This window comes from Xiphophorus maculatus, chromosome 13 (genome assembly GCF_002775205.1).
Source record: "Xiphophorus maculatus strain JP 163 A chromosome 13, X_maculatus-5.0-male, whole genome shotgun sequence".
Classification (NCBI taxonomy): domain Eukaryota; kingdom Metazoa; phylum Chordata; class Actinopteri; order Cyprinodontiformes; family Poeciliidae; genus Xiphophorus; species Xiphophorus maculatus.
The window spans coordinates 19580899-19608824 of NC_036455.1; the positions used below are offsets into that span (position 1 = coordinate 19580899).

The 27926-nt window shown below is 38.2% G+C and overlaps 1 protein-coding gene across 12 annotated transcripts in view; it reads right to left on the reverse strand.

Annotated features, from left to right (window-relative positions):
- The window catches only part of adgrb2 (adhesion G protein-coupled receptor B2), a 262213-nt gene that overhangs the window by 79591 nt on the left and 154696 nt on the right, over positions 1–27926 (reverse strand). For all 12 annotated transcript variants that reach the window (XM_023345456.1, XM_023345457.1, XM_023345455.1 and 9 more), the window contains 2 exons: positions 24574–24617; positions 2890–3016 (listed from right to left, as the gene is read on the reverse strand). In XM_023345456.1, coding sequence (XP_023201224.1) covers positions 2890–3016; positions 24574–24617 — 171 coding nt within the window. The remainder of the gene's footprint in view (positions 1–2889; positions 3017–24573; positions 24618–27926) is intronic.

The following is a 27926-nucleotide window of genomic DNA, read 5'->3' on the forward strand; positions in this document are numbered from 1 at the left end:
GGAAATTATTGAGTTTATTTTAATTCATCATGCGATTAATTGACTTATTGTTAATGTGACAGGCCTAGAGGCAAAAGCGTTAGTAAATGCACAACAGCACAGGCATTACCTTCACAAAAAAAGAAGGATTGACTACTGACTATTGAGCTAATTATTGCTGCAATATGCTTTCAGTCAGTTGCAAACTCCGCATGTCTTCCGTTTGGCTGAATCTTGGTAAAGTACGACGCTGTTAGGAGAGATATAAAGCTTTCATTGAGCGAACAGCGGCCGGCTAGGGCCGATAACAGTAAAAGTGTTGGTCAATTGCCTAAAAAGCAAGGTGATGCAGTTTGAAAAATTAAACAGTCTAAGCACATTGCCAAAGAGTCCTGTACTGAAGCACTGTACTGAGCTGAAAAGGTCACACAGGGGGGTTGAGAGGGTGGGGGTGGATTGATGTACACGTAAATGCAGAGCTCTTCATCTGGACAACAGTGGCTGGTGGTGCAGAACCACCGTGTGCAACCAGCATGCAATTTCTCTTTTATTTGTGTCTGTTAGCTATCTGCTACCTAAAATCAGACTACCCTGCTAGCGTGCTAAAGAGTTCCTCCACCCAAATTCTCTCTTTTTGACACAATCGCTTCCTATTCCTGAGACGCACGGAATTACCCTCCAGTGCTTACAAAGCATCTGCCTTGCTGGCTCTATTTTTTTTCCATTCTTTTGAAACCAAGCCTTAAAAAGAGAAAAATCTGCACACACTGAGAAAATACCCTCATATGCCAATTTTTATCTGCCTGCACCATTTTTTGTTCTTTTTTTACTCTGTCACTGTAGGATTTATAGAGGAAATGTCACAGCCACAAGTTAAATGAAGCATTTTTGAAACACAAGAAAATACATGAGCTAGTACTGGCATCAATTCACACCATGGTTTTAAAGCTTAAAGCTATAACTGTCTAAATCGAATGACTTATCATCCCTACTGTTTGAAGGAAATGCTGGAGAAAGTGTCAATGTTTTCAGTTTGCAGCATTCTATGGAAGCATACAGTTATACAGCCCTGACCCTCCTCCACCTGATGGTGGGAATGTAGCAGTTCAGGCAGATAGGCGTTCACAATGCCATTAAGATCTTTAAAAACAAATATATACATTTCAAACTAATCCTAAAATATATGGACAGTAAGTGCAGGGAGGTAAAAATGGAAGAAACGTGGTCTAACCTTTGTGCAGCTAAAAAACGTGCAGCAGCAGTCTGCACCCTCGGAAGCTGAGAGATACAGGAACCACTGATTCCTTTATAAAGTGTGTTTGCAGTAATCCGGGCTGAGTAGCAACAAAGGCGTGGATTACAGCTCGGAAATGCTGCTGTGAAAGAATTGGTTTTATTTTCGCCAGTTCCCTTAAATAAAAAAAAAAAAAGCTGGACTCGACAGCTGCTCCGATGTGATTTTTTTAAACTTTAGAACAGCATCCGCTTTGACATATGGGTTTGTTTCTGGGCTGACACATTGGGCCAGGGCACCAACATCAACATAGGGGTCTCAGTAGAGCTTCCAAACACCATGAAATCACTCTCTCTTTTTTTTATTTCATTGAACTCGAAGAAGTTCACATCCATCTAAAGCTTTTCCGTGATCCAGACATGAAAACAGATCATTCCTATGGTCCACTGTGTCAAAAGCAGCTAGAGGCAAAAGGACAACTCAATCAATGGAGTCAGTTGCTAAAAATATATCATTTGAAACTTTCAAAAGGGCTGCTTCTGTACTTTCTAGAGACATAATTCATCCAAAATCCAAAAAAATAATTATTAACTCAATCTATGTTTAATCAAAAGCGGTGAAGAAAGCAATTCAGAGGGTAATCAACAAAGACAAAGCTGGCCACTTGGAAATATATTTAGTCAAAAAAAAAAAAAGAAAAGATGAACCGTCATGATGTGGAAGCTAAAAGTCAGTCCATCACTTTTATTAAGTTATTTATTAAGTCAGTTTAAAAGTTTTGGCAAGCTACAAGGGACATTTCAGTTAAGCAGTTACCAGCAGTTGATTTTGAATAAAATAGAGTAAGTAGATCATGTTATGCATGTTAGCTTACCTTCCCATGCTTACATAAGAACAGAAGAGGTGTGACATACATTCAAAGAGCAGGTAAAAAGCAACAGATGACATCTAGGAAAAATAGGACGGGGCACTATGGGGGTAAAAGGTAGGAATAATAGGTAATTTTATGCTAAATGAGGTAACGGCATACTGTGTGATATAGTTAAGGCGAACATAGAGCTGTTGAGTATTCAAATAACCATTTCCACAGCAAAAAAAAAAAAAGGAGCATGCATTACCCCCTAACATCTTAAAGAGCTTTCTTTGAGCATTTCAAGTACAATCTCCAGCCACTTAGAATATTAATAGAAACACAGGTGCAAGTGCTACAGGCAAAAATCACATCCTGATACATGGAAATGTCTTGAGGTCTTTTTGTTTGACACCTCTCCTCTCTCTTGTCACAGGGGAATAACTCACCAAAGAATAACCTGACCTTTATTAAGTTTGCACTAAAAAAAGTAGTATAATCAACAGCATCAACACATGGGACAAGTATAGACATAATGATAAAAATGGCACCACATGTAGGAGTGTGAAAAAAAAAAATCCAAAACAGACAGCACGGTTCAAACTGCGCCAGCTTTCTTGCCAGACAACAGTGACATTGCATCAAAACCTATAAGTCATTTTCACAGCACTCTGCCATATGCCTGTAAGAAAATCTGTCTTGTTGGAAAATCTGCTAAATCAAAATCTCTAGCACCAAAAACTTGATACGACCCCTGGTAATGGTGGCCTTATTAGCCTCATTCAAAGTCCCGCAGAGTACATCAGGCTATGCACCAGCGACTTACCGGGTCTTTAGCTTGCTGCGCTAACACGGCGTAGGTGGATATCCTGCTGCAGAGGCATTTGGTGTGGACAGTGTTTGATGCTAGCGTTTGGCAGCCTTCTGTGCCCCAGTTTTCTGTGCCAGCTTCCCTGGAGGTAGAAAACAGGGAGGGGTTTGGGGCAGAGGGGGTAGTGGGGTAGGGTGGGATATCATATAGGAAAGAGACAGTGACAATGAGATAATCGTGAAACTGGAACATGATGATGCGTGTGTTTCAGTTGTGAACGTTTCAGTCGACCGACACTCTATCACGTAGGTCCTCAAATTCATTAATTTTACACAGCAGTGTAAAGTGGTTGGCCCATTTACAATGAAACGTCCATACTCTCTGTTTGTATTGAATGCATAAGGAATTCTTTTTTTTTGTTGCTCTTGGCTGCTTTTACACTTCCTTTTACGTCTTTGTTCATCCTTTTCTTCTTTTCATGTCATACCTTAAGGTCCACAAAAAATTGAATGGATCTGAAATTGAATTGAGACCTTGAGGAGAAATATGTTACATCAGGTACATGTTGACAAAAAAAAAAATGTATGCACTGAGGTCAGACGGCACTAAACGGTCAATTGCTTTGGCACACAGACACACTCTGAGGCAAGCTAACAGAAACTCAGACAACTCAAAACGTTGTACCTTTGATAGCTTTGCTTCCCTTCCCTTTATTTCCTCTACATCACCATTTTTACTTCATTGTAAATGCTCCTCACAGAAGGCAAAATGTAGAGTTTGATCAATAAGGCCGTCACTGAACTAATTATCCTCAAAGTTCACATTTCACACTGACCTTATATTGAATCCTGGATATTCTCTGTTTCTACCCATCAGGGAGAGTCGGAAACAAATTTAGAGGCAAAGACAAGACTGGGTCAATGGGGCCTACGTTTTTGTGTTACAGTAACGTTTCCTCACAGTTTATTTTTCTTCTTGTTTTTTTTTGCAAGCTGAAGTAGATCAGACCTGTGAAAGATGTTTGACCACCAATCTAATCTGCTCAAGTTGCATGCAAAAAATCAATTTACAGTGCTTTGGGAAATACTTTTACCTCTTGAACTTTTTCACTCAATGTCAAGCTGCATCCACAGACTTTATTGAACTTCATTAGGATGTGATATAATACAATAAAGTTTAATCATTTTGAAAAAAAAATAAAAACAAATTTGAAATGCATTAGCATTATGCCTCATTTACTGTTATGCTCCTAACTAAAATTAAGATGTTTAATTTAATCAGGATGTTCCATTTACAAAACTTCATGTAAAATACGCAAAAGATGAAACTTTGCAAATGCTAAAAACACTTATTTCAGAAAGATTGCACTCATGTGAACTTTGGCTTCCCAGGGAACAGTCCATCTCCAACCGGACGAAACACAAGGTTACACAGTGACCATTTGTTTTTTTGTTTATTATCTTGCAAAAAGGCAACACGATCTGACCGTATAGAAACTGCGGGTGATTACACCTAGCAAGCTATAGCTCATTAAAAACTAAAAAGAACTTACGCAACCGATGCTGCAATATCTTCTGATTTCAGTATGTGGGTGTTTCAAAAGGAAGCAGATATCTTAGGGAGGTGAAACAGAGTACAAGTCATACTAGTGGAATTCTTTTATTTAATTTGTTAAAAGAATGTTTTTTTCTTTTTACTGTGCTTTGAGTGTAAGAAAACAACCGTTTCCCTTGTTTTGCCTCTATCATATCATGAAAAGGTGCAATAAGAATGACACAAGCTAAAATGGTTCAGATCTGAAAGTGGGTAAAACAGCTTTTCGTTCCCGCTTTAATCAGCAAAATACAGTTTGTGTTCGCTCACTTTGTTCACTCTCTCTTTTTTATTATTATTATTTCTAAAGCAAAATAGCAGAAATCAAATCATTTTGTGAACAATATCGTGTATCCTGTTATTTTAGTGCAAATGCTTTAGAGGAGAATATAATCACCCCCTTCTGAGCTAGCAATAGTAATGAGTCCCCACAGAGTAAAGCAGAAAGAAAATTGTTGTGTCACACCAGCCACACTTTTATTTAGCAAAATGGGTTTTTTTCTGGATATCATTTAAACTTTAAGGGTTCACAACATTTAATAAAATATGAAGTTGCTGGTGCTCCTGCTGTATGGAATACTACAGGTGCTAATACTCAACATATTAGAATATCAAATATCTATTTTAATTCAAAAACAGAGCTTAAAAATTAGTCTCATTATGCACATTAAGATTTATTCCAAACTCTTATCTCACAAAACTTAGTTTCCAGTAAGCTATTTTGCTTCTTTGATTTGTTTGGATATTGTACATTGAACAGCAAGCTTGTTTAGCAATGTCCTTTTGTGCGCTACTTTCCTTGAGGAATTTTTAAATTGAAATACTGAAATAAATTAATCAACGATATTCCAATTTACTGAGATGCACCTATATCTTTCGAAATATTTTGGTTTTTAATACAAGTTACACATCTTATTGAAATACAATAATATCAGCAGCGAACTGTAAATAGAAGTACGCTTCTCAGTGACATTGGTTAGTTTGATCTGCCCCTGTGTCTCTGAAAACCCTCAGACACACGGGGAAAAGACTGAAAGACGTTGAAAGTTAAAGGGAACAGCTTTGCTTGCTTTCTGAAAACTTGGCAGGATTGTGTGCGTATGATGCACTCAAACTTTGGTGAAAAAAGTTCACGGTCAGTTCAAGGAACTGTGACTGAAGAGGGTGACCCAGTGTTATTCTCACACTAGAGTATGAGTGAGAATCGATGTGACGCACCCAAACAAGTCCAGACCCGCTGCCTGTACATCAATAAGTAACACCACAGGAGATTCTTAAGGGGCCTGAGATTCACAATGTTTTTGAAATTTTCGAGGATTTTCTGTTTTTCGCAGTAAAGTATATCAGTAAGTTTGAACCCTTGTTGGGGAACGGTTTACCTACAATTTAGGAGATACATGTTCATGTTTAAACTTTTCTGCTTAAAACTGAACCAACTACATAGAGCTATCTTGAACACTAGGAATATATATATATATATACACAGTATATACATCAGGTCAAAAAGTTGGTTGAACCATCTATTGGCAATGCTACAATCAAACTCATCCTATACTTCATTCCATCCATCCATTTTCTGTACACCCTTGCCCCTAGTGGGGTTGGGAGTGGTGCTGGTGCCGATCTCCAGCTAATGTTCCAGGCGAGAAGCGGGGTCCACCCTGGACAGGTCGCCAGTCTGTCAAGGGCAACACAGAGACAGACAGGACAAACAACCATGTACACACATACTCTGTGTGTACTCATGTACACTGTGGGAGGAAGCCGGATAACCCGGAGAGAACCCACGCATGCACAGGGAGAACATGCAAACTCCGTGCAGAAAGACCCCAGGCCAGGAATCGAACCCAGGACCTTCTTGCTGCAAGACAACAGTGCTACCAACTGCACCACTGTGCAGCCCTACATCATTCCAGGATTTAGCATTTTTATAAATCATGTTTTTGACATTTGGTAATGAGCATCAAGTATTAAATATTTTTAATGTGTCCATATAATTATGATGGATTTTGTTTTTTCTCTGGGTAAAATTAATTTGGAGAAGGCTATTAATAAAATCAGAAATGCTTAAAGTCTGCAAACTTTTTCACATTAATTTGAATAATTATTTTAGATTAACAGACTATTAAAAAACAGTTTTTTTAATAAATCTGTTCAAAGTTACTCGTTCTTGAACCATGACACGCTGAAGATGGTATTTCACATGACTATTTATTATTTTCATTTCTTGAAAGCAACAACCCAACATTTCTTTTTTCAGTCAACAACAGTAAAATAGTTTTGATGATTCCGTTTCTCTCCCTGCCAGCTATGACAAAGAGTCGCACACACTCAGCTCGGTTGTGCAGGCTCCTTTGGAGAACAGGGTGAGAAAGTGGGGGAGACAAATGGTGTGATGCAAGTGAGCAAGCATCAGTCCCTGGTCGTCTCTTTTTCCCTTTCCCTTCCCGACACTTGATGCCTTACTGTTCAAACACAGGTGTCTGGCAAACTTTAGATCAAAGCCAAAAGAACAGACCACTGAGAGGTGAGGAAGGTAAGGCACAACAGAGGACACTGGTGAACATTCATCTTTTTCTGGAGAAAATTTGTTACATATTTGTTATACTGTATCTATTAAAATGCTCTGTGCATTTTTAGTGAAAAATGTTATGATGATTCTTTTGGTGGCCCCTTCTGGCCACTTGCTGCACTATGCGCTGTGCATCATGTGCATGGGAGGAGCTACTGCACTGTTACTCCCAAAGGGATCCTGATATGACAGATTTCCCACAGACATAATGCACACACCAATCCACGCGGTTGGCACCCAAATTACAATGTCGATAATGAGATCTGAGCACAGTGCACTTCAAAGACCCGAGGTTTGAAAACCCAGTCGCAGCAGTGACAGTTTGACAGATTGCAACATGGTGTGTGGTGGTGTATGTGTCATTGTGTTTGTCAGAGAAAATGTACTAGAGAGACAAACAGAGTGAAAAGATACATTTGTGAATGTGATGACATGGCTGCAGACACTATTGAGCATGCAAGTGAGGACCGTCCCTGTCCAGTGTTTGGCCTGCTGTGTTTTCAGATCACCGTCTGGTGTTGGCAGGGAGTTTTCCAGGAGCTCCCTTCAGACAACAAGAAGTATAAAAAATAAATCCCCTCTTTGTTTCATAAGATTCAAACTCATCTTCTTTAGTCTAATCAGATTGGTCGTTCTGGTGCCCATCGGTGACATTAGGGCTTGGAATTTAGCCAAGGATCATGTCGTCCACAAAACTGATTAATCTTTGTTCTTACGGAGACCTGCACAACATCGGCTTTCGCTTCGAGACCCGGTGACTCTGAGGATTACAACCTGGGCTTAGCTAATGGAGAAAGATTAAAATACACATTTGTTTCTTCCATTTGTGACAACTGAACTAAAACCCTGGAATTCTCCCTATGCATGAATGGATTCCTGTGAGTAAATGGTTGTATTTCTCTATGAAGTGGCAACATAGTAATTTGCCTCTCATCTATCGACTGAGGGAGTTAAATACAGACAATGATTAAAGCCTATAGGTATTAGACATGTACTAAATGTGTATTTTACAAGCTCTTGAGCTCAAAAAGTGACAGTCACGTAATATATTAATTCATCAAGCCTTTATATCTGGCAATTTGGCTGAGGAAACAAGGTAATGATAGTTTTTTCGATGTGAGAGCAGTTGCCAGGTCTTGCTGAAAAATGAAGAGGAGAGCATGAAGTGCAATAAAATGCCCTGCAGTGACGACTGTGATGACTTTGGACTCAATAAGACACATGGGACCATCACCAGCAAATAACGCGACACCCCAAATAATCAGTGACGGTGGAAACCTCACACTGAAACTCAAACATCTTGGACTCTGTGCCACTACAATTGTTGTGCGGACCTTAATTTTCAAAATTAAATGCTAAATTTTTTTCTACATGAAATGAAGACTGAACAACTGAGAAATATTTCAGACTATTTTCTCCTCAGCCCAGGTGTGGCTTGCAAGGCACAATCTTCTCAAGGTTTTGGCTTGGCCTGTGTTTCTTGTGCATGTTTTTCAACCACACTTTTTTTTTTCCCCAATCAACTTCCCATTAACACAGTTGCTTGTGAGAGCTGAGAGATTTTTTTTTTTTTAATGGCCTTCTGTGGCTTTGGGATTTTGAACAGAGGCAGTAGTATGGCATCATTTTTCCTCAATTATATGTGCCATAAATTAACATTTTTATAATAAAAATAATTTTGTGTATAAGGAAATGTTTTTTTAGAGACTAATTTGAAGTTAATCATACACGATGTGTTCAAAAAAATCCATATAAAATGTTCCTTTTAGAATTAAATTACAGGAATAAATTATCTTTCTGATAATATTCTTTATTTTTAAGATCGGTCTGTTAAGTGTTTCAGTTTGTAAACTACTGTAGCTAAACAACAATAATTAAAGAAACCAGATATAACAGATCTAACGGTGACAAGCAAGGCAAATATAAATTCTGATGAATGTTAACTGTTTTCAGTCAACAGAAAAATGTGCATATGGAAAAGATTCATTGTCTCCTAATTGTTTGCAGAATGTTGGGGTGGCTATTGAAAAAAACCCAAAACAAACAGGAAATATACCTCCTAACCAACAGCACAAAGTGACCTTTTGTCTGCTGAGAATGAATTGGCACAATGTTCATATAGAAAGGGCAGTGCCATGAAAGCCAATTCCCTCCTATCAAAGTAGAATGAAAAGTGAAAGCTAAACATGATTTGAATTTCTAAAATACTTAAAGTTCTTAATGCAAAGAATTAAACTGAAAAAAGTCACCTCTGCATCTCTCTCTCACACATACAAATTTCAACAGTGGTGTCACTTCAGAGATTTGCCAAAGGCAACCTTTCACAGTCATCTATAAAGTTCATAGTCGGCATTTTTATTACATTTGAATGAGAAAATATTTGATCTTTTAAACAGTGCCAAGACATGAAGGTGAGGATTTGAAAGAAATGGCAAATTACTTTTTTTTGTGTGGCTTTCACTAGAATTGAGATATACTGCAACAAATTTGCCCAAAAACAAAGCAAGCACAGTTTTACATTGATCACATCTTTAAAGCTGAAAATCATCATCAGTTCCAGATTAAATGTCAGTGATTTGTCACACCTGGAGCGCGTCTTATTTGTTATCTCCAACCAGATACTGTCTTTAGTTTTAAAGTGTGTCAAATTGCTATTATGTAAATCTAGAAAGCTTTTCGATGATGCCAGAGGAAAAACAAAAACAAGTTCTTGTCAAGTCTGGCAAAGGATAACAAAAGTTGTAAAAACGTTTATTGCCATGTTGATTCATTATTTATTACATCATTCATTAAGTATTCACGTCATACTTTCTGGGTGATACAGTACATCATCCAGAAAGTATTCACATCACTTCACTTTTTCCACATCTTGTTATGTTATAACAAGATGTGTTATGGTATAACATCTTGTTATAACAGATGGGAGTATAGTATACTATACTATACTATACTCCCAATAGTATTAAATGAATCACTTTCCTCATCATTTTAGACACAAATACTTCATTATAAACATTTGGAAATGAGTTTGAGTGTTTTGCAAATTTGTTAAAAATAGAAAACCAAGAAATCGCATTTACACAAATACCCACAACATTTGTTTAATACTTTGTTGATCCACCTTCGGTGGCATTTGCACCGTCAAGTCTTTTTTAAAATTCTGACTTGAAATGAACCGTTGCCCAGTCTGAGGCCAAGAGTACTTTGGAGCAGATTTTTAGTCAGAATATCTGCTGTATTCATATTTCACTATATCCTATTTCCTGCATCCCAATAGATTGATACTGCCTCAACCAGCACTATTGTCACTGTGGGGATGATGGAGTCAGAGTGATGACAGTTATACAAATTACTCTTACAGTGTGTTTTGATATATGCATGTATCCATACTCCAAAGAGTTTGCAAGAAAAAAGGAATGTTGAAATGGCTAGTTGTGCATTCTGACTTCAAAATACAACTTGAAATATCACTTGAAAGTGCATTCACTATCTCTAATGTGTTAGGTTTTATAAAATAGGTCCAAGACATTTTTTTTATTTTTTGCTTCTGGCCAGAAGTCCAAGCGCAAGAAATAAATAAATAAACAGAAGAGACGAAATGAAAAACAGCATGTAGTGCCTTAAAGAAAGCAGCTGAGGATGACAGATGAATTTTATGCCTAGTTGGAAATAAGAATGAAAATTCAAGGCAGTTTGTTAGAATTACAAAAAAATATATATATTAATTCCACTCGTGCCAAAGCCTTTAGGTGACAGCGCGACCAGGTTTAATATTCAATACACAATCCTATGAGTGACATAGAGAGCACTGCAATAGATTTTGTCTAAGCTCATGTTTTAATGGCATTCCTTTTTTTGTATTCTTATCAAACAGAGTGATTCACAGTGGAAGCACTAGCTTTGAACAGTCATGAACAGGACAAGAGGGAAGGTTGGTATGAAGGTGAAAGATTTTAAGGATTATGGAAGAAAATGGCCTTAGGACATTAATCAGAATGCATTTTCCGTAAGGGGTTTTTGCCACACTATTTTGAAATTAAAAGTATTAATACTCCTTAACCTTACTCATGTTTTGTCACAGTACAGTCACAAACTTCAACAAAATTTATTGGAATTTCATGCATTGTGAAGGTCTTCAAACTTTTCTACAATTAAAATATGGGAAGTACAAAACCCAAATATGTTTGGGCATCCCTATATGAAATCGCGTTCCACCAATGAATAGGTCAGCTTTTAAACAATCCAACCTTGATGGAAGACTTGCAAGAAGAAAGTTATGAGAAAGCCTATTTACAAATGCTCTGTTTATATTAGATCGAAATTAAGCTTCTGGTCAACATGTGTATGTGTGGCTGAAAACGTACTCTGTACATGTCCGGAGTAAAACATTATGCTGGCAGCACCATGATTCTTTTAAAATAACGACATGGAGTTGATGGGAAAATATATGAAGCTAAATACAGGATACTTGTGGAAGAAAACTAAAGCATAACTGCTAGAATGGTTCAGTTAAAGTCAATGTCTAAATCCGATGATTAATCTGTGGTAGGACTTGCAAATTGATGTTTAGAAACCCACCAACTAATCTGGCTGAGATTGAGCAATTTTGCAAAGAAAACTCACCGACGTTTAAGCTGAATAAAGTTAGTATAGACGTACACCAAATAATTGCAGCTGTATTTGCAGTGGAACTTACAGGGGCTTATTAGAAATCCACAAAAAAAGATGTCAGACCTGTAAAAATAGATAAAAACAAAAAATGTGTATCGATTTCCTTCTACTTTTCAATTACGCACTACTTTGACTTGGTCTATCAATCCCCAAAAACACTTTGCAGGCAAGGTGTGCTCAAGTTAAATAATAAACATTTGGGACTTACCAGTGAGACCTTCTACGGCAGGGGTGGGCACTCCTGGTCCTCGAGGGCCGGTGTCCTGCAACTCTTAGATGTCTCCCTGGTCCAACACACCTGAATCCAACAGCTGAATCTCCTCCTAAGTGCAGTCAAGTTCTCCAGAGTCCTGTTAACGACCTCATTATTTGACTCAGGTGTGTTGAAGTAGAGATGCATCTAAAAGTTGCAGGACACCGGCCCTCGAGGACCAGGAGTGCCCACCCCTGTTCTACGGTAAGGTTTGGGTCATTCCACAGCATTTCATTTTAGCATAAATAGGCCTTAAAATTGAGCTTAAGTGAGAGGTTACACGTTTTTAGGAGGCTATCACTTATATTCCCTTACTTTTTTTTCTTGATAACAAGCAGAGACAGGGGATTGCATATAAAAAGTAAAAGGCTGAACCTGTTCCTTTCAGCTGCGTGTGCTTGCCATCACATCTCTCCCTATAATTAAACTGACAAAAGAATGTGTTCGAACTGATCCCCAATTTAGAAAAGGGTTTTAACTGGGTCTTTAAGTTAAGGTTCTCAAACAGATTAGCTCACAGTCACAGAACGGAAGAAATTAAAATTTGTTTTGTGATTATCTGCATGCCGTTTAAAGAACAATTAGAAGGTCATTTTGTTTGCCCAGATTCTCTAAACGTGGCAAATGCAACGCCATAAATGTCCAATCTGGATTAAAGGTTTTTCATGTTTTTACTTGTAAGGCAAAGAGCAAATGAGTCTATTTGTTCATTATTTTTTTAAAATAGGCAGGATTATTCATGTGAACCAGCATACCATAACTTCTTGAAAATTTTAATGATCAGCTGTACGCATCTGTCGGAACAGACAAACGGTTTTCTATAAAATATTTACTCCAGCTCACAGAAACCTTTTTGGGGTAGACATTTTATCTATGACTACCAAAGTGCCGAACTGCACATTCACCAGAGGCAATACATATTCAGCCCATTTTTACTCTCAATATAGCAAGGAAGCATTGAAGCGAATCTTCATATGATACAAATCGTTTGTACTTACTCAACCTTTTGTGCCACCTATCACACAGGGGCCAATGTCCATTTTCTTACTTGAGCATTTTATTCCCGTGTATGGATGTGTGTCGTAATGTATAAATGTATTTGACCCAGATATCTGCTGTGTAGGAACTAAGCTTCCCAGTCTTCCACTGTCCAGAACAGATCTCGCAACCGGAGGAACATGTTGCAAGATTATAGAGAGGATGATGCGATGTGGATGTGAAAAGATTTTACAGCTTATGAGTATATACATGTTATCTCCGAAGTGGGTACTCAAACGCTAAATAGTTATCAAAGGAGATCTCGTGGTTTTTTTCCCCCTCTTCACAGACTTATTCGAAAACTCGCTTACTGTAATTTCAAACCTGTTTTACAATCCGGTCCAAAAAATCTCAAAAAGCAACACATTTTCACTATCACCGGAAACGAGAGCAGATAAGAAGCAAGGTCGCCGACATCAGTCAGCCCGGAAAGGATTGCAAAGTCAGTTCTACAGCTGGAATTTCAGTGAACTACTATTAGGGCGGTTTTCCTTTATAAGAGTGGCCTGTTAACATTACTCCCAGGAGAACGTCATAAGGAGATGACAAAATAAATACTTAGAAAGAGACTGGACAAAAATGACCTCTATGAGAGCGTTCCAAAGCAAAAATCCCTGTTAACAAAAAAAAAAAAAACCCACAAAGGGCCAGCTCACATTTGCTCAGCGACATGTTCCTCAAGGCTTTTGGAAAAATATTCAGAGGATTAATAACAAACAGTAGAACCCATTTGCTGGTGTATATCCAGCTAGATCTGGGGTAAAATTAAAAGTGCATTTCAGAAACATATCACGGCAACAGTAAAACTTGATGGTAGTAGTAAGGTTGCCTAGGGACGTTTTGATGCTTCAGGAGGTTAGACAACTTGTCATAATTGATGGAAGCATGTATTCTGCCTTCTACTAGAAATCGCTGAAGATTTATTATCTGACTTACAAGGTCTCACAAATGCCTGATGACAATTGTCTCTGACCGGGGTGACACAAACGGTCATTAAGTAAAGGGGATGAGCACTTTTTCGCATAGGGCCAGATATGTTTGAGTAGTTTTGTTTCAACAACCTAAGCAGATACTTTTTAGTATATTCAGGTTATTTTTGCCTGATAAAAACTTCTTTCCATTGGTTTGCTGCTGTGCTACACAGAAGTAAGAATTCAAATAGGTCTGCATTAGAGATAAACCTAGTGTCCTTGTTTAATCCTCCTTGTCTTTCTTGTGGCTCATGTCACGTGAGATCTCCCACACAAAACCTTCCCTCACACACTCCTTTCCTCGAATTGTGTGCTCAGAATGCTTTGTCAGTGACCTCCACTGTCCCAATCTGCTGCTCTCTGGTATAGCCCTGGGCTAATTTATAAGCTTCTTTCCAGGGATTAACTTTCCTTCTGGTGTTCAAACAAGTGAGCTAACAGGAAATGCAGAGATACCTGTCTTGGCTGCAGCCATTTATGGTATGTTTTTGTAACAGTTCGCAAGGACATCCAATGTAACTACAGAAATGATAACTCTAGTAATAAGGAATTACCGACCAGGATGTAGAAAATAATCCAAAAGGCTTGCAATTTCTTCTTCTGTTTTTTTTTAATTTTTTTTTTAGCTAGCAGGGTTTGTATGACTTCATATGAAAAAGTATTTCAGGAAACTGTTTTCCAAGCATTTGCCAGAGGCTCAAATTGGGATACCCAAAGAAACAAGTGCCCTCTTCTTCCACCATCATCAAAGGACTAAAGAAAATATAAATAATGAATCAACATGGCAAACACTCCATTCAGCAGACCCTTGCATAAAAGATCTTATATGTTTTTTGCAGTGCAGAAGTTGAACCAATTATGTATAACAGACCGTAAGATTCAGAGAGGTTACTTACTTTTAAGCTCCTCAGATCCAACAGGGAAGATGAAACTTATTCCACAAGCCTGGGGAGAAAGTTCATCTTCTTCTCTTCTGGCTTTAAGTTGGAATTCTAATCTATACAGATTTCCTACACCTTCATCTTCAACTACAGCTGCAGTCTCAGGTCTAAGCGTGCCTTGGCAGCAGGTTACAGTGTTCTACCTCCACTGGTCACATGTTGATACAATCAATAGCATTTTGTTTGGTAAAAGACAAGACTGCTAATTTTGTGATACGACCAAATATACTAAGCGTCTTCACATAACTTCTGCAGCCACATAAAAAAGCAGAACTTTCCTTGTGTCAAAGCTACTAGCACATATCCATGTGGTCCTCTTCCAGAGAAAAACCAAAGCTCCACTTTTGTACATGGTTAATTTGACTTATCTTCAACATTTGCAACCACCACAAGAAACCCAAACCAAAGTTCTTGACAAGCCTCCGTGCCCTAATGTCGGAGAGTTCCATTTACTCCAGAGTGACGTTTTCTCTACAAACTGTTGTGATAACCGTAATGAGCCGAGAGCCTGACCGTGTCTGCAATATCCAATGGAGGAAGAGTGCACATAAGCCCCACTGGCCGACTCCCTCTTGCCGTGCTGACTCGCTGTTTGACACAGTCTTGATCCCTTGTGTTCTGTCAGATGGAAAAGTGGAGCAAGCCGTATCATCCATCCACCCCCTCCTCCTGGCAGCTACTCTGTTTAGTGTGTTAGTCGGGGTGTGTGTGCGTGTTTAAGTGTATGTAATGAGTGGAAAGAATACTTAATGTGCTAAGTCTATGATTTCTTTACCGCTCAAATTGGAAACTTTGTAACCAAAGTTAAATACTGGCACATTTATCAACAAAGAAGATTTGACCCAACACAAATTAATGCCTATTATAATAAACTGATGACTGCAACTTTTACATATTTTGGAATAAAAAGCCAAGCTTCATGTTTAGCACACATGAACTATGTAATACACAGGGTTGATAAAAATATCAAAGATGTCAAACATAACGTTGAATTCCATCCAGATTGGTATAATAATGTCAGAGGGTCTTCTTACTTTGAAGTTGATTACATTAAATTCAGTCAGAGTGAGTGACTCTCTACAAGTAATAATCTATGCCTGATGCAGGAATAAAGAGATATTGGTAGAATATTTTTGGGTGAGACTTAAAAGACAGATTCTAGTCTTCCTTTCAAGCTTATCTACCGACTGAGCTGATGAATTAATCACTTATGCAAGGAATTTTAACACAAGGGATACATTTATAAAGTTACTCTAAAATTTATTGGCACTCCTAAAAATTAATCTCACACTAATATGATGATAATACTTAAGGGGCAGTGTTATATATTTTCCAGTGCAATTTTGTAGCACAGTAAAGTAACTATGTTATGTTGTGAAGATGACAACATAGGGATGTTTTGTTAAAATGAAAATTAACAAAACATCTCTTTGGCAAAAGGAAAAAAAATAGCCCACATGTGTGTCATGCATTTATATTAACTTTATAAGAATTGGTCAGTATTAGAACACCACCTAACCGGCACTACCTCTAACCCCAACTCTGATGGGTCTTATGTTTTGGATGGATTTTTTAAATTGTTTTATTTCCTCTATTTAACCAGGTAAACTCCCTTGAGATCCAAATCTCATTTTCAGCAGATCTAGATCCCATCCACCAGGTACTGAAAGACCTGCATTATGGCTTTACAGTTATACACAATGAAAGATGACCTATTTCTAGTCACTAGTAAATTCCACAACATTTTCAGTCTATGCTGACATGCACTCTTACATGGTTTCATGGGCCTCTGGAAAAAAAACAGTCCTGCAGTATAACAGACTCTTTATCTTACCTAACCTCAGAGTCAGAAGACAAGCAATGCTTTTTCACAAACTTATCTGCCATGTTTGTTGCTGAAACTCCAAATCTTATTCTTACCTAACAAAAGCAAATAGTCCCAATAAATGACAACATAATTTAGCAGACTCTACATGTTTATGTTTTTGATTGTAAAACAGTAAAGTTTTTTTTTCTTGTATCCCAAAAAAAACGTACATAGCATCTAATAGTTATGTAAACTTCGATTTGCCACAATTCGCTTACAGTGTACGGAGCACTTTGAAAGCCATTTTGCTCACTTGCTATCCTGCTCATACTCTAGGTTATGGTCAAAAGCACCTGCTGTGCATTTTAGTAAGGTGAACATCAAGATATTTTAACCATATTCGTGCCAGTTATTTATTCATTCTTTTTTGGCAGTAGACTGAGGTGTTGATCTTCCAGAGCCAAAGTTGACAGTGTGAACAGTTCATACTTGCAATGCACACCAAGTCTTTCTAGCCGGCAGTAAAGTGCAATTGAAAGGTCTTTACAAAATTATCACAAACAAAGACAACCACAGCACGATGCTGAGCCTCAGAGTCTTTTCAAAAGCAACTTTTATCTATACACACTGTTTATCTCTAAACAGTGAATGAACTTTTTAATGCCACTGCAAGGTTGGCTGCTTTGATGCATATGGATTTTAGTTGTCACATCATTTCAACATAAAGTTTCGCTTATACAAGAAAGGAAAACTTAATGCAAGAGTTATGAAAGAAATAACTTTTAAAAGAGGTCTAAAATCATCCTTAATACACCGAGTTTTAGATTTACAGCACAGTGAATTTATCTCTCTGTGTGTCCACAGTACTGGCTCCACCAAGATATTCTTCTCTGAGGTAGAGTCACGGTTAAATCGGGGAGATGCCAGAGGCAAGGATAAGATCTGCAGCTAAGATCAGGTGAGTCATCAATTTCAGTGGAGCAGAGAGAAACTGGGTGAGGAAAGAAGAATTTGAAGAAACTACCGAGTGTTGAGTCAAAGTCTAATTGTCAAATCAAATATATGAATTACAAATGTTTACAATGCACCACCAATGCTGGTCACTAGGTTGTATTCTCTCATACATTTCTGCTTCTCTCATTTATGGGCTTAGTTCAAGAACATAGAAAAAATTGCTTTAGTGTCAATAAATCTGATGAATTTCTTAAATCGACATTGTAGCAAGAATTTTTATGAAAGGAGCACAACCCTCTGCAAGAATGAAGAAAACAGGTTGGGAGTTGGTAGAAGGGATGGGCACATCCGGGGAAGGGGGGGTTGTTAGGCTCAACGATTTGGGTGGCCAGATGGTGTCGACATATGGGCCTGTTAGGGGCAAAATAAATAAATAAAGCATACACTTATGAATACTGAGAGCCAGCTGAGAAACATAGACAATTGCCACATGGATAAGAATCGTTTGTGCAGATTTAAGCCACAGAGTCAAATAACACAATAAACATGTGCGTCTCGATACTGGAGGTCTGAATGTCTTCGAAAAGTCAACCTCTTGCATTAATTCAATACCATAAGTGAAACTTCATTTTACACTGATTCAACATACCCAGAAGATTTTTGTTACAACCCTCTTAATCCTGTTGGCTTACAGACATAGGTATCTATTGATAGTTCATGTTGTTCCTTTTGTCTTTGCTGTGATTCTAGTAGCTTAGAGCTAATTAAAAAAATAAAATAAAATAAATAAATAAATTGTCAGAACATTTAAATATGACTATGCAAGAGTAAAAACCAAATCGGTAAGTTTTGGCCATGACATGTGGACTGTGTCACCCTAATCGTGAAGGAAGCTACGCTATACAGCTTACCGGAAATTGCGCATGCTGTAAACAGCCATCCCCCGACTGCGAAAAGAAAAGTGCCAAGCCAAACAGCATCTTTGCCAGCAATGAAATGTCTTAAACATTACTCTTGCTTTGGCTTTAATTGCTCAATATTTGAAGTGTGGCCAAAATGGATAGAATGGTTCCGTTCGTTTCTATTGTGTCCATTGTCAAACTACAACCATTCACAACTCCGTCTCCTGTTTGCTGATTGTCAGGGTGGAAATTCTTTCGAAGAAACTCAACCTCAATGAGAGAAAGCACTTACGGGAGCTGAGAATAGAACAGAGTGGCACAGGAAGGCAATGGCCAGGGATACTATGGTGAAGTAAACCAGGTAAATGGTGAAATAAACCGCTTCTGGCAGTGTAGGCAAATTTCAAATTAAGCAGGCATTTTATGAAGGTCACTAAGGAAAAGTGTAGACTTTATATTCTTAGCTCGGATAGAAAAAATGTAAATGTAGTGCTTGGTTTTCTAGTGATCTAACATAAGAAATCAGAAATTTCTTGTTGTCGTATTGCTCTGGATATATCTGGTGATTCTTGAATCGCTGACAACTTCTGCTGCAATTCACAGTCTGTGGATCTCCCACAAATTCCTGAATGAACTTTGCTCTTCAGTCCTCTCAAGTAGTTATGTGTTGCTCACAAATGCACTGACTCTAAAACCGGACTTTTTGTGGGGGAACAAGAAGAGCAAAATCCCAGTGGGGATTCTAGTTCAGAATCCGTGTAGGCAATGGTAGTGCTTTATATTTATAGGCACACCATGCAAAGACAAACTAAAACTACACCACTATGTGAAAAGAGGAAAAGGGTACTTGTAAGGCAGCAAGTGTACTGTAGAGGTACAGAGAAGGTGCACAGGAACAAAGGCAGGAACAGGCTTTCAAACTGAAAGCCTTCAATAAAATATTAAGAAATCGTCACTGTGCTGTGGTTTAGTAATGAGAGAAAAGCTAAATAAAAACTTATGAAATGCTGAAAAAATAAAAATAAAAATACACAAATAATGGATAATTGCCAAGTTTTAGATTTGAAAGCTTGTAGTGGTACTAAATGAAGAGCCATTTTGGAGCCTAAGAGCACTGAACCAAACAAGCTACATTTTTGACAAGAGCTGGACCATCACAACTCCCAATTCTGTGTTTTACCTTTTTGAATATGCACATTTTCCCTTCACTTAGCTTTCTTTTATTATACCTGGCTTCAGCACTCTGCGAACAGCAACTTTTTGTACAACTGTCTTCTTTAATGTAACTTCCTAGTGGAGAGTGTCAGTGACTGTCTACTGGACAACTGTCAAGTCAGCAGTTTATGTCTTGAGTGTATAGGGCATAGCATGGTAACCCCCCCCCCCAAAAAAAACAACCTTTGTATGAAAAATTCATTTTATTGGCGATGAGTAATATTGTAATTTTCTGAAGAACTCAATTTTAGGTTTTCATTAGGGTCAAGCCATAATCATCAAAATTAATAGAACACTTAAAATATATCACTTCATGTGTAATGAATCTATATGAGATTCCCCTTTTGAATTAAATCACTGAAATAAATGAACTTTTCAATGATATTCTAATTTACTGAACTGTGAACAGTCTCCATGCAGAAGTCATAAAATGGTAAAGGTTTTCCTGTCTTTTTGAGCAGTGTTTTTTTTTTTTTTTTTTTTTTTTTTGCAGTGGTTTGGTTGAGAGGCTGCCATGTTTGCCCTCCCCCTGTGCTGCTATCTGTGCATTCTCCACCTCTTGTCTGCCTCCTGCTCAACCTCAAAGCCCTTGGCTCGGTCAGAAAGGCATCCAAGCTGGGAGCAGTGATATCTTCCAGCAAACAAACGGCTGCTTTGTACAACGTGTTCTCTGTCTGCGTCAACTTTGCGCCTCACGCCAAGTTCCAGACAAGAGCTCCCGCCCGACACAGAAAAAAAAAACAAAAAAACGCGTGGAGTATTTTTGCCCCTGCACAAAGTTTCATTTCCCCGCATTCGCATGTAACGAGCTCACGGGTCCAATTAGTACGTGTGACCAGGTTTTGCTAGAAATTCTTGAAAAGGTAACAGGACGTAGGAGAAATCCACTCACATAAAGTCAGCTTGTGTTTAGTTTGTGTGCTCGCCCCATCAATTCTGTCAAGCTTACGTTTGGCTCTTTTCCCCATGCCTCCAGCTGTGATATGTGGATAGACATCACTGCCTTGTTGCCACTTTATATTCCGTTTGGCTCTCTGCCCTCGTCATGTCTGCACATTTAATTTGATTGCAGCTGTAATCTGCAAGCTAGTTAATTGACTTTGCCTGGCATTGTTCCTCTGTTACCTTGATGGAGAGGGGTAGCTTGATAAGTTGCAATGTCTTATCCTCTCTGGAAAAACCTGAACTTACATTGTGTATGTGTGTGGGGGGGGGGCACATCACAAGAAAGTGTTTGTGAAAACTTATTAATGGAGAAGACGGAGCTGACCAAAGTTTTTCTAGCATAAGTCAGTGTTGTCACAGTAAACAGAGAAGCTCTTCAGTGTCTAACCCCCCTCCTAACAGATTCTGTTCTCATTAAACCTATTTGCTATTTCAAAAGTATCATTTGTCAAATCTTTCACCCAGAATTATCTTCCTGAACACATCATTGCCACTGACAAGCATATTTTGGAAGAAAATAACTTCATCATGATACCACTTTTAATTAACATGACCAGCATACAAATTACAAAAAAGCACTGTTGCTCATGGCAACACTGACTCACTTACAGAGCCCAATGTTAGTTTTACTTACAATGTTAAATTATTAAAACACGATCAGGCAATTAATGTAATTGCTTTGCATTTTTTTCCTTTTTTGCCATCTTAAATACATCCAATGAAAAGGCTTATCTCTTTCTCTAATACAAACCACAAATGGCTTTACCTGGTTAAGTCGTCTTCACAGAAGCCTATTTCATCACCACACCATAAAAAAAAAATAAAAAAATCATTCAGAATATGGATGATTTCGGCAGAGTCTTTGGAAGTTCTTGGGCTGTGATCCCCATTATGAGTAATGAAGCTTGCCAATTATTCTGGACATGAACAAAACCTCTGTGGGTGCTTTATTGGTTGACAATGTGGCGTGAACTAAGGAGCAACATGGAAAACCCTGGAGCGGTATTTCATCCATGACGTGTGGCCTGTGCACACGAGTGTTCAAGCAGAATTGTTCACACTGATATCATGGCAACTTTGCAATTATAGTGTTACAATACATGCAGGATTATGGTTTTTTTGCAGTGACTTTCCTGTAAACCTACACAAAGAACTTCTTTAAATGTTGCTATACTGTATAGGAGCAAAACAAAAGGAACCAGTGCTACACCAATGTGTTGATGATCCAAGTAAAGCTGTTTCAAAGTTTAAAAAAAAAGGAAACCTACTATCATTCAGAAAGACTTTCAGCAGTGTAATAGGGAACAAGAGAAAAAGACGAATAGTTATGCCATAGAGACACATAAAATCCTGAAAAAAAGAAGAGTACAGCCAGCCACTAGTTAGTTAATGCCAAGATGTTCTCATTAGCTGATCTGATCAATACCCAATATCTAAAACTATGCTAACCTGAAAATCCCTATCAAGTATTAGGAAAGTGTTATGTTCGCAACTTCAAACATTTACAACAATTAAAAATGTGGTCTGAGTTCCAAAAGTCCTATTTTAATGCTTCTTTAGATAGCTTGCAGGATCCTCTCCCCTTGTGAAAGTACAACAGTCTCAATGGTGGATGAGTGGTGTGTTTGTTTTGCAGGGGCATTAATCACAGATCGTTTTAAAAAAGAAAGCTTAAAACAATGTTCTGTGTGCCTCATGACCAATGCACTGTAGACAGAGCTACAGTGAAGCACTATTTCATAACCCGGATAGATAGACAATTTAAAGTTATTGTAATTCATGCAAGAAGTTCATCGTAGATGGGATAGGCTATCATTCAAGAAAACAATAAGGGTTTGTATTTACAATAAAAATGTTCATCTTGGCAAAGATATTTTTCTTCCTAATTATCAGTGGAAAAGTTTTAATTGGCATTACAACAATTAGTTACTAGCTATGAAAACACATGTTCAAGTAAAAATATAGTTTGAGGTATGAATATGCCAGGAGAATAAATAATTGTGGACTTAATTATGTGTTTGTTAACTTAATATGCAGATATAATTTAACTTCTTTTTTCCACAGTGGTAAACATTTCACTTCTCTGTAAAACATAAACTTGAATACCGAAGTTATTTTCTGCATTTTGGAAGCAATTTAAAATTGCATAAAACAGAAAAATAAAACGAAATGCTACTGCTCATAATGTTAAGTGCACTTTTTACACAACTGACATGATGCCACCCGTCAATCAATGCAGTGGGTTTGTCAGCAGCTGATCAATCGCTGGTCACAAATTCTATCAAGTAAACTCTTCTGACCTCACCTCTTGGTCAGTTTGTTGAATAAAATATTTGCCTGGAAGGTTGAATTATATTTTTTGTCTATATACTTTTATCATTTAGAAAGAAGTTGTCATTTTTCCATATGCATATGTAATGCCAAGCTGAAGTTATTCCTTTATCTATTGTTATTTTAATACCTAAGCCTTATCAGCCTGGTTTTCATGAGCAATAACAGTCAAACAAATTGTTGGTAATTTTGATCTAAAATACACATTTTCTTAATAATTGCCTTTGGCATTGATGAATATTTCTATGGTTGTAACAACAACTATATTTTTTATGTTTAAAGCAGGAGTCTTGGAATTGGTATTGCATCGTTTTGGTCTTGTTAGTCTCAGTCATTTCCTCAGGTGTTCTTGACCACAACACAAGCTCCGACTCGTACCAGTGGTCATGAGATCATGCCCGAAAGAATGCAGATCCCAAACACAAGTTACTGAAATAAGTTTGCTCCCTAGGTGAGCTACATTCAATCTTAGAGACAGGGTGAAATGCTCTGTCAAAGTACAGTAGACATTTTATGTAAGGTTCTGTAAAATTTAATTTTACAGAGATCCTAAATTTAGGAACATAAATCGGCAGAAAGAATGTTCATTCTTTTTGGGTAATATATGTAAACTTTGAATCAGGCTTTGCAGCATGTGAACTCGCTGGTCAGTGAAAAACCTTTTCACATCTGTTGATGAAGACATTTATTCTACCAATTGTTCCAATACCTTACATTTCTACAGGGGAACTTCATGGTAGATATGAGGCCATTTCTACACCCACCTAATATTTTTTCAGGGTTGCAATGGAGGCAGGTGCTTTTCTCCAGTAGTCAATAGGCAAGCAGAGCACACCCTGTACAGATCACCAGTACTTCACAGAGTAGGCTCAGGATGCCATGTTAGGCAAAATAATAATTTAGCTAATGTACTCCCCCTGTACTCCACCTGAGCTAAGCCTATTCTTGGAACCAAGGCCTTGTCAAATGTTTCTGAACAAGTTTATTCCTGTCAATGACAAATTGGACGGCCTCTATGTGGGTTAATGGTGATAACAGCCTGATCCATTGTGCTGGTTTACATTACGTTGTTCACTTGCACGGGTCCACTATTCAAAGCAAATGAAATCAAACTGTTTGTGTCCTACTTAGATAATTAGGAGAAAAGCCATTAGGAACATACTAGCACTTCAGGAAAGTGATTGAAAACAAGTTGGCTACTCGAATTAAAGCAACACTCAGAGCAGAATAAAGACCTGCAAATTAAACCGGTGTGGGAAAAGGTAAACACTGGAAAAAAAGACAGGACTAAAAGGTGGCGCTACCTTTGAACTCCCGGCAGCAAAAAGGAAATAGTGTTTTCTTTTTTCTTGTAATTTAATTAGCTGTACCAGTGAGGGTTTCCTGTGTGTTTACTATTAAATGATGTATGACTGGACATGAGACTGCACACACAATAACAATCAGCAAAACATACTGACAAGACATCTCGTATATCTGCAGCACCATTCATTCAAAGCAACTTACGTGTTGCCATAGTTCCAGACAACGCACTGAGGATCTGATGTACCCTGCAAGATAGAGAAGAGGGAGGACAGGGTAGGGTGGGGGTGCAGAGGGGGGGAGATAAGCTGTTATTGCCAGTGGAAAGGAGGCGGCAGAGGGAGAAGACAGAGTAGCTTCTTGCCAAAAGGACAAAGAGTGATGCTGCATGGGCAATGGAGAGAAGCAAACAGACAATGAAAGAGAAGGATTGTGACAGACGGTGAGTGCAAGACATGGTGAAAGAGTCATTCTTTAATAGGACAGAGCGGCAAATAGCTGCTACTGATGCGGCTGCAGAAAGAGAGGAGGTGTGTGACGCAGACTCGAGACACTGGAAGCAATAAAAGAGTACATTTCATGGACATGAGCACTAAGAATAACTGCACTTTAGAATAAAAGCGTCATATTTTAGGTACATACAGACTAGGGCATAGTCCAGCAAACTTTGACAATGACAAAGCTGTTGGGGGGGGGAAAAGAAACTGCGAAGCAAGGATTTATTTGACGCGTACAAAGAGTCTGAAACATCTCGCAATCTGACTGGGAAAACTCAAACGGAGCTTCAGATTGGACTAAACATGTTCTGATATCAGCTTGCCAGTACATCCATTGACTAGCTGATGCCAGAAGCCAATAGGCTGGAGTCCAAGTGGTGCATAAATCATGTGGTAATCGAAGTAGGTGGCAAAGGAAGACTCTATATGACTCAATCAGTGAATCAATCAGGGGATTGATATCTTTAACTGACTCATCAAAATCTGTTCCACCAGCGATCTTAAGTAGTTCCTGCACTGATTAGTTCAAAGTCATCTCTATTCTTTCAACCAGAGAGTGAACTTTTTCTCATTTAGTTGAAGGATTTCAAGCCTTGAAATTTTAGAGCAACGTTTTACTTGGGCTTCAGAAGCAGAATACATTGTGGGACTCTGATTCATGATTGACATAACTAGTAAAAGTTTGTTAATAGCTGCAGATCAGTGTACACTATTGAAATCTGCACAGTGGTGCAAGAAGAGGAAAATGGATTCCTATTTTTTTGTGTGGCAAGCCTTCCTAAGTCCTAAGCATTAAGCAATTTGCCTTTGAGCTCCCCCTTATGGCAAACAAGCTTATAGCAAGAATTCAACAGACATGCAGCTTTTCCATTTAGTGTCTTGGAAAACATTAACATTCACTGTGATACACCAACCAAAAGTAGTGCATAATTTTGACAGAAGAAAACAGATAACATAGTTTCTAAGCTGTTGGAAAATTATTAACAAAATGCAAAAATACTTTCCACTGCATAAAGCTAAGTTTAATTAGTTAAAGTAACACCTCACCACCCCACAGTGGGGAGGATTGTCTTCATTGAGGACCGAAAAGGTTCATAGTCCACGGGATGATGAATATTAACAATGGAATTTTCCAAGAAATCATTTTAAAGTAGACTTCATTCCAGCAGTACACCAATCTTAAACATTTTACAAAGCAACAATAGAATGGTTAATTCAAGGGTGTTCAAAAATGTAATGAGTTTGTTTTTACCACCAAAGGTTGCCCACAGCTTCATCACCATACACTGAGATCAAAGCAATTTCATGTTCTGATCTGAACCTAACTTTGGACTTGTGGGAAAACTTAAAAAATTATGTTAATAGTTAATGTCAGCATAAAAAAAAACTGTTGAGAAAATATGGAGAGGAAGTAGAAAAAGTTCTTTTGTCAGTCACATTCAGTTTGTTTTAAATAAGCCAAAGGACGTAAGAGAGATGGTGCACACAGGAGGAGTAATATGATGATTTATTCTGAGAAAGACAAGGTCATTTGTCCTTCTTCAAGCAGTTCATGAGTGTTCTACCACGAATCAGTTCATCCATGACTGGACTTGAGAGGATGAGATGATGTAAGGTCCATGTACACGGGCTCAGAGAGCAGATGACGTCCATTGATGGATGAAAAGTGCTTTGTTCTGCCTTACACACAGACAGCCGTCACCAACGTTAGATGTCCCTGGGCATGCATTAGCACAGCGAGCTCCTTTAGCATGCAGCTATCAATCATCAGGCTTCGTGTTTGCTACAGGACGACTGACATTTTTGCATTTCCGCAATGTATGGCTTCTCTTTAATGCTTCTACCAATGGAAATTTCGTTGAATTCTGTTCAATGACAATAAATGCTATCTATCTATCTATCTATCTATCTATCTATCTATCTATCTATCTATCTATCTATCTATCTATCTATCTATCTATCTATCTATCTATCTATCTATCTACAGTGACATAATCTTCTCAAATGATGTCTCTTAAAGGAAGCACACAGTGTGGCTCGATGGCGATAATAGCATCTGCCTTTGAAGTCTTCTCTTTTATTCTTGAAGGGGACTGCCACTTCTTAAGGTACCCAATAGCTCATGTGGTGATGAATATTGGTTATGGATATGGTAAGCTAATCAGATGAAATAACCTAATGCAACAGAATACGAGCACACGCGCGTTCAGGGATTCTTAAAAGCCTTCAACTTCATTTGAAATATTAGAGATGCTAAGAAAAAAAAAATGAAATGGGTCAATCAGCCGGATGCTGTTTTACGGATCAAAGTCACCTTATGCATGATCTGAATTTATAAGGAAGGCCCGGGTCTTTAAAGCTGAACGAGGAATCATCTTCTAAATAAAAATACAAGTATGAACGATGGAGCAGGTGGACTCTGGCACTTGGCATATGTTGAACTGGTCTGCTTTGGGGATGTTGAGGTTTGGGGCCTCGTGCATCCTCCTCAACATTAAAGACACAGAAATCAGGTCAATGGGGATAAAGACATGGAGTCTGACTGAAGCAGATGGCCTCTCAGTAAAGACATGACCCTGCATACTCGCCTTGGAGAGTGAAGCACAGGGCAGCTGTTGCTTTGCTACAGCTCAGGCAGCTGGATGTTTCTAGATTGGCTAAGGTCAGACCCAAAGTATATTCTTGTGTAACAAGGGACAGAATCATGGTGTGTTTGAATCTCCCTGGTTGTGTTTTATATAGGAAGGTTGAATGTGAATATGAAAGCAAAATAAACTGAATCAAAAATGCGCACAATGGCGGAGCAGATTCTTGGCATAGGCCGTGTAGACGGTTGGCCAGGGTGGCAGCTACTGAAGGGAGCTCTGCTGCAACAGCAGACAAAAACAAATAATTCTTGCAAAGTTTGAAAACTCCAAAATAAATATGAAATCGATGCCAAAGACAAAGCAGAATGAAATCAAGTTCATATTAGGTTGTTGAAGAGCTTAGAGCTGTTAAGACCAAATCCAATTTGTCATAGCTGTTATGCATACGTCCGATTAGATTCAGATGCACGTA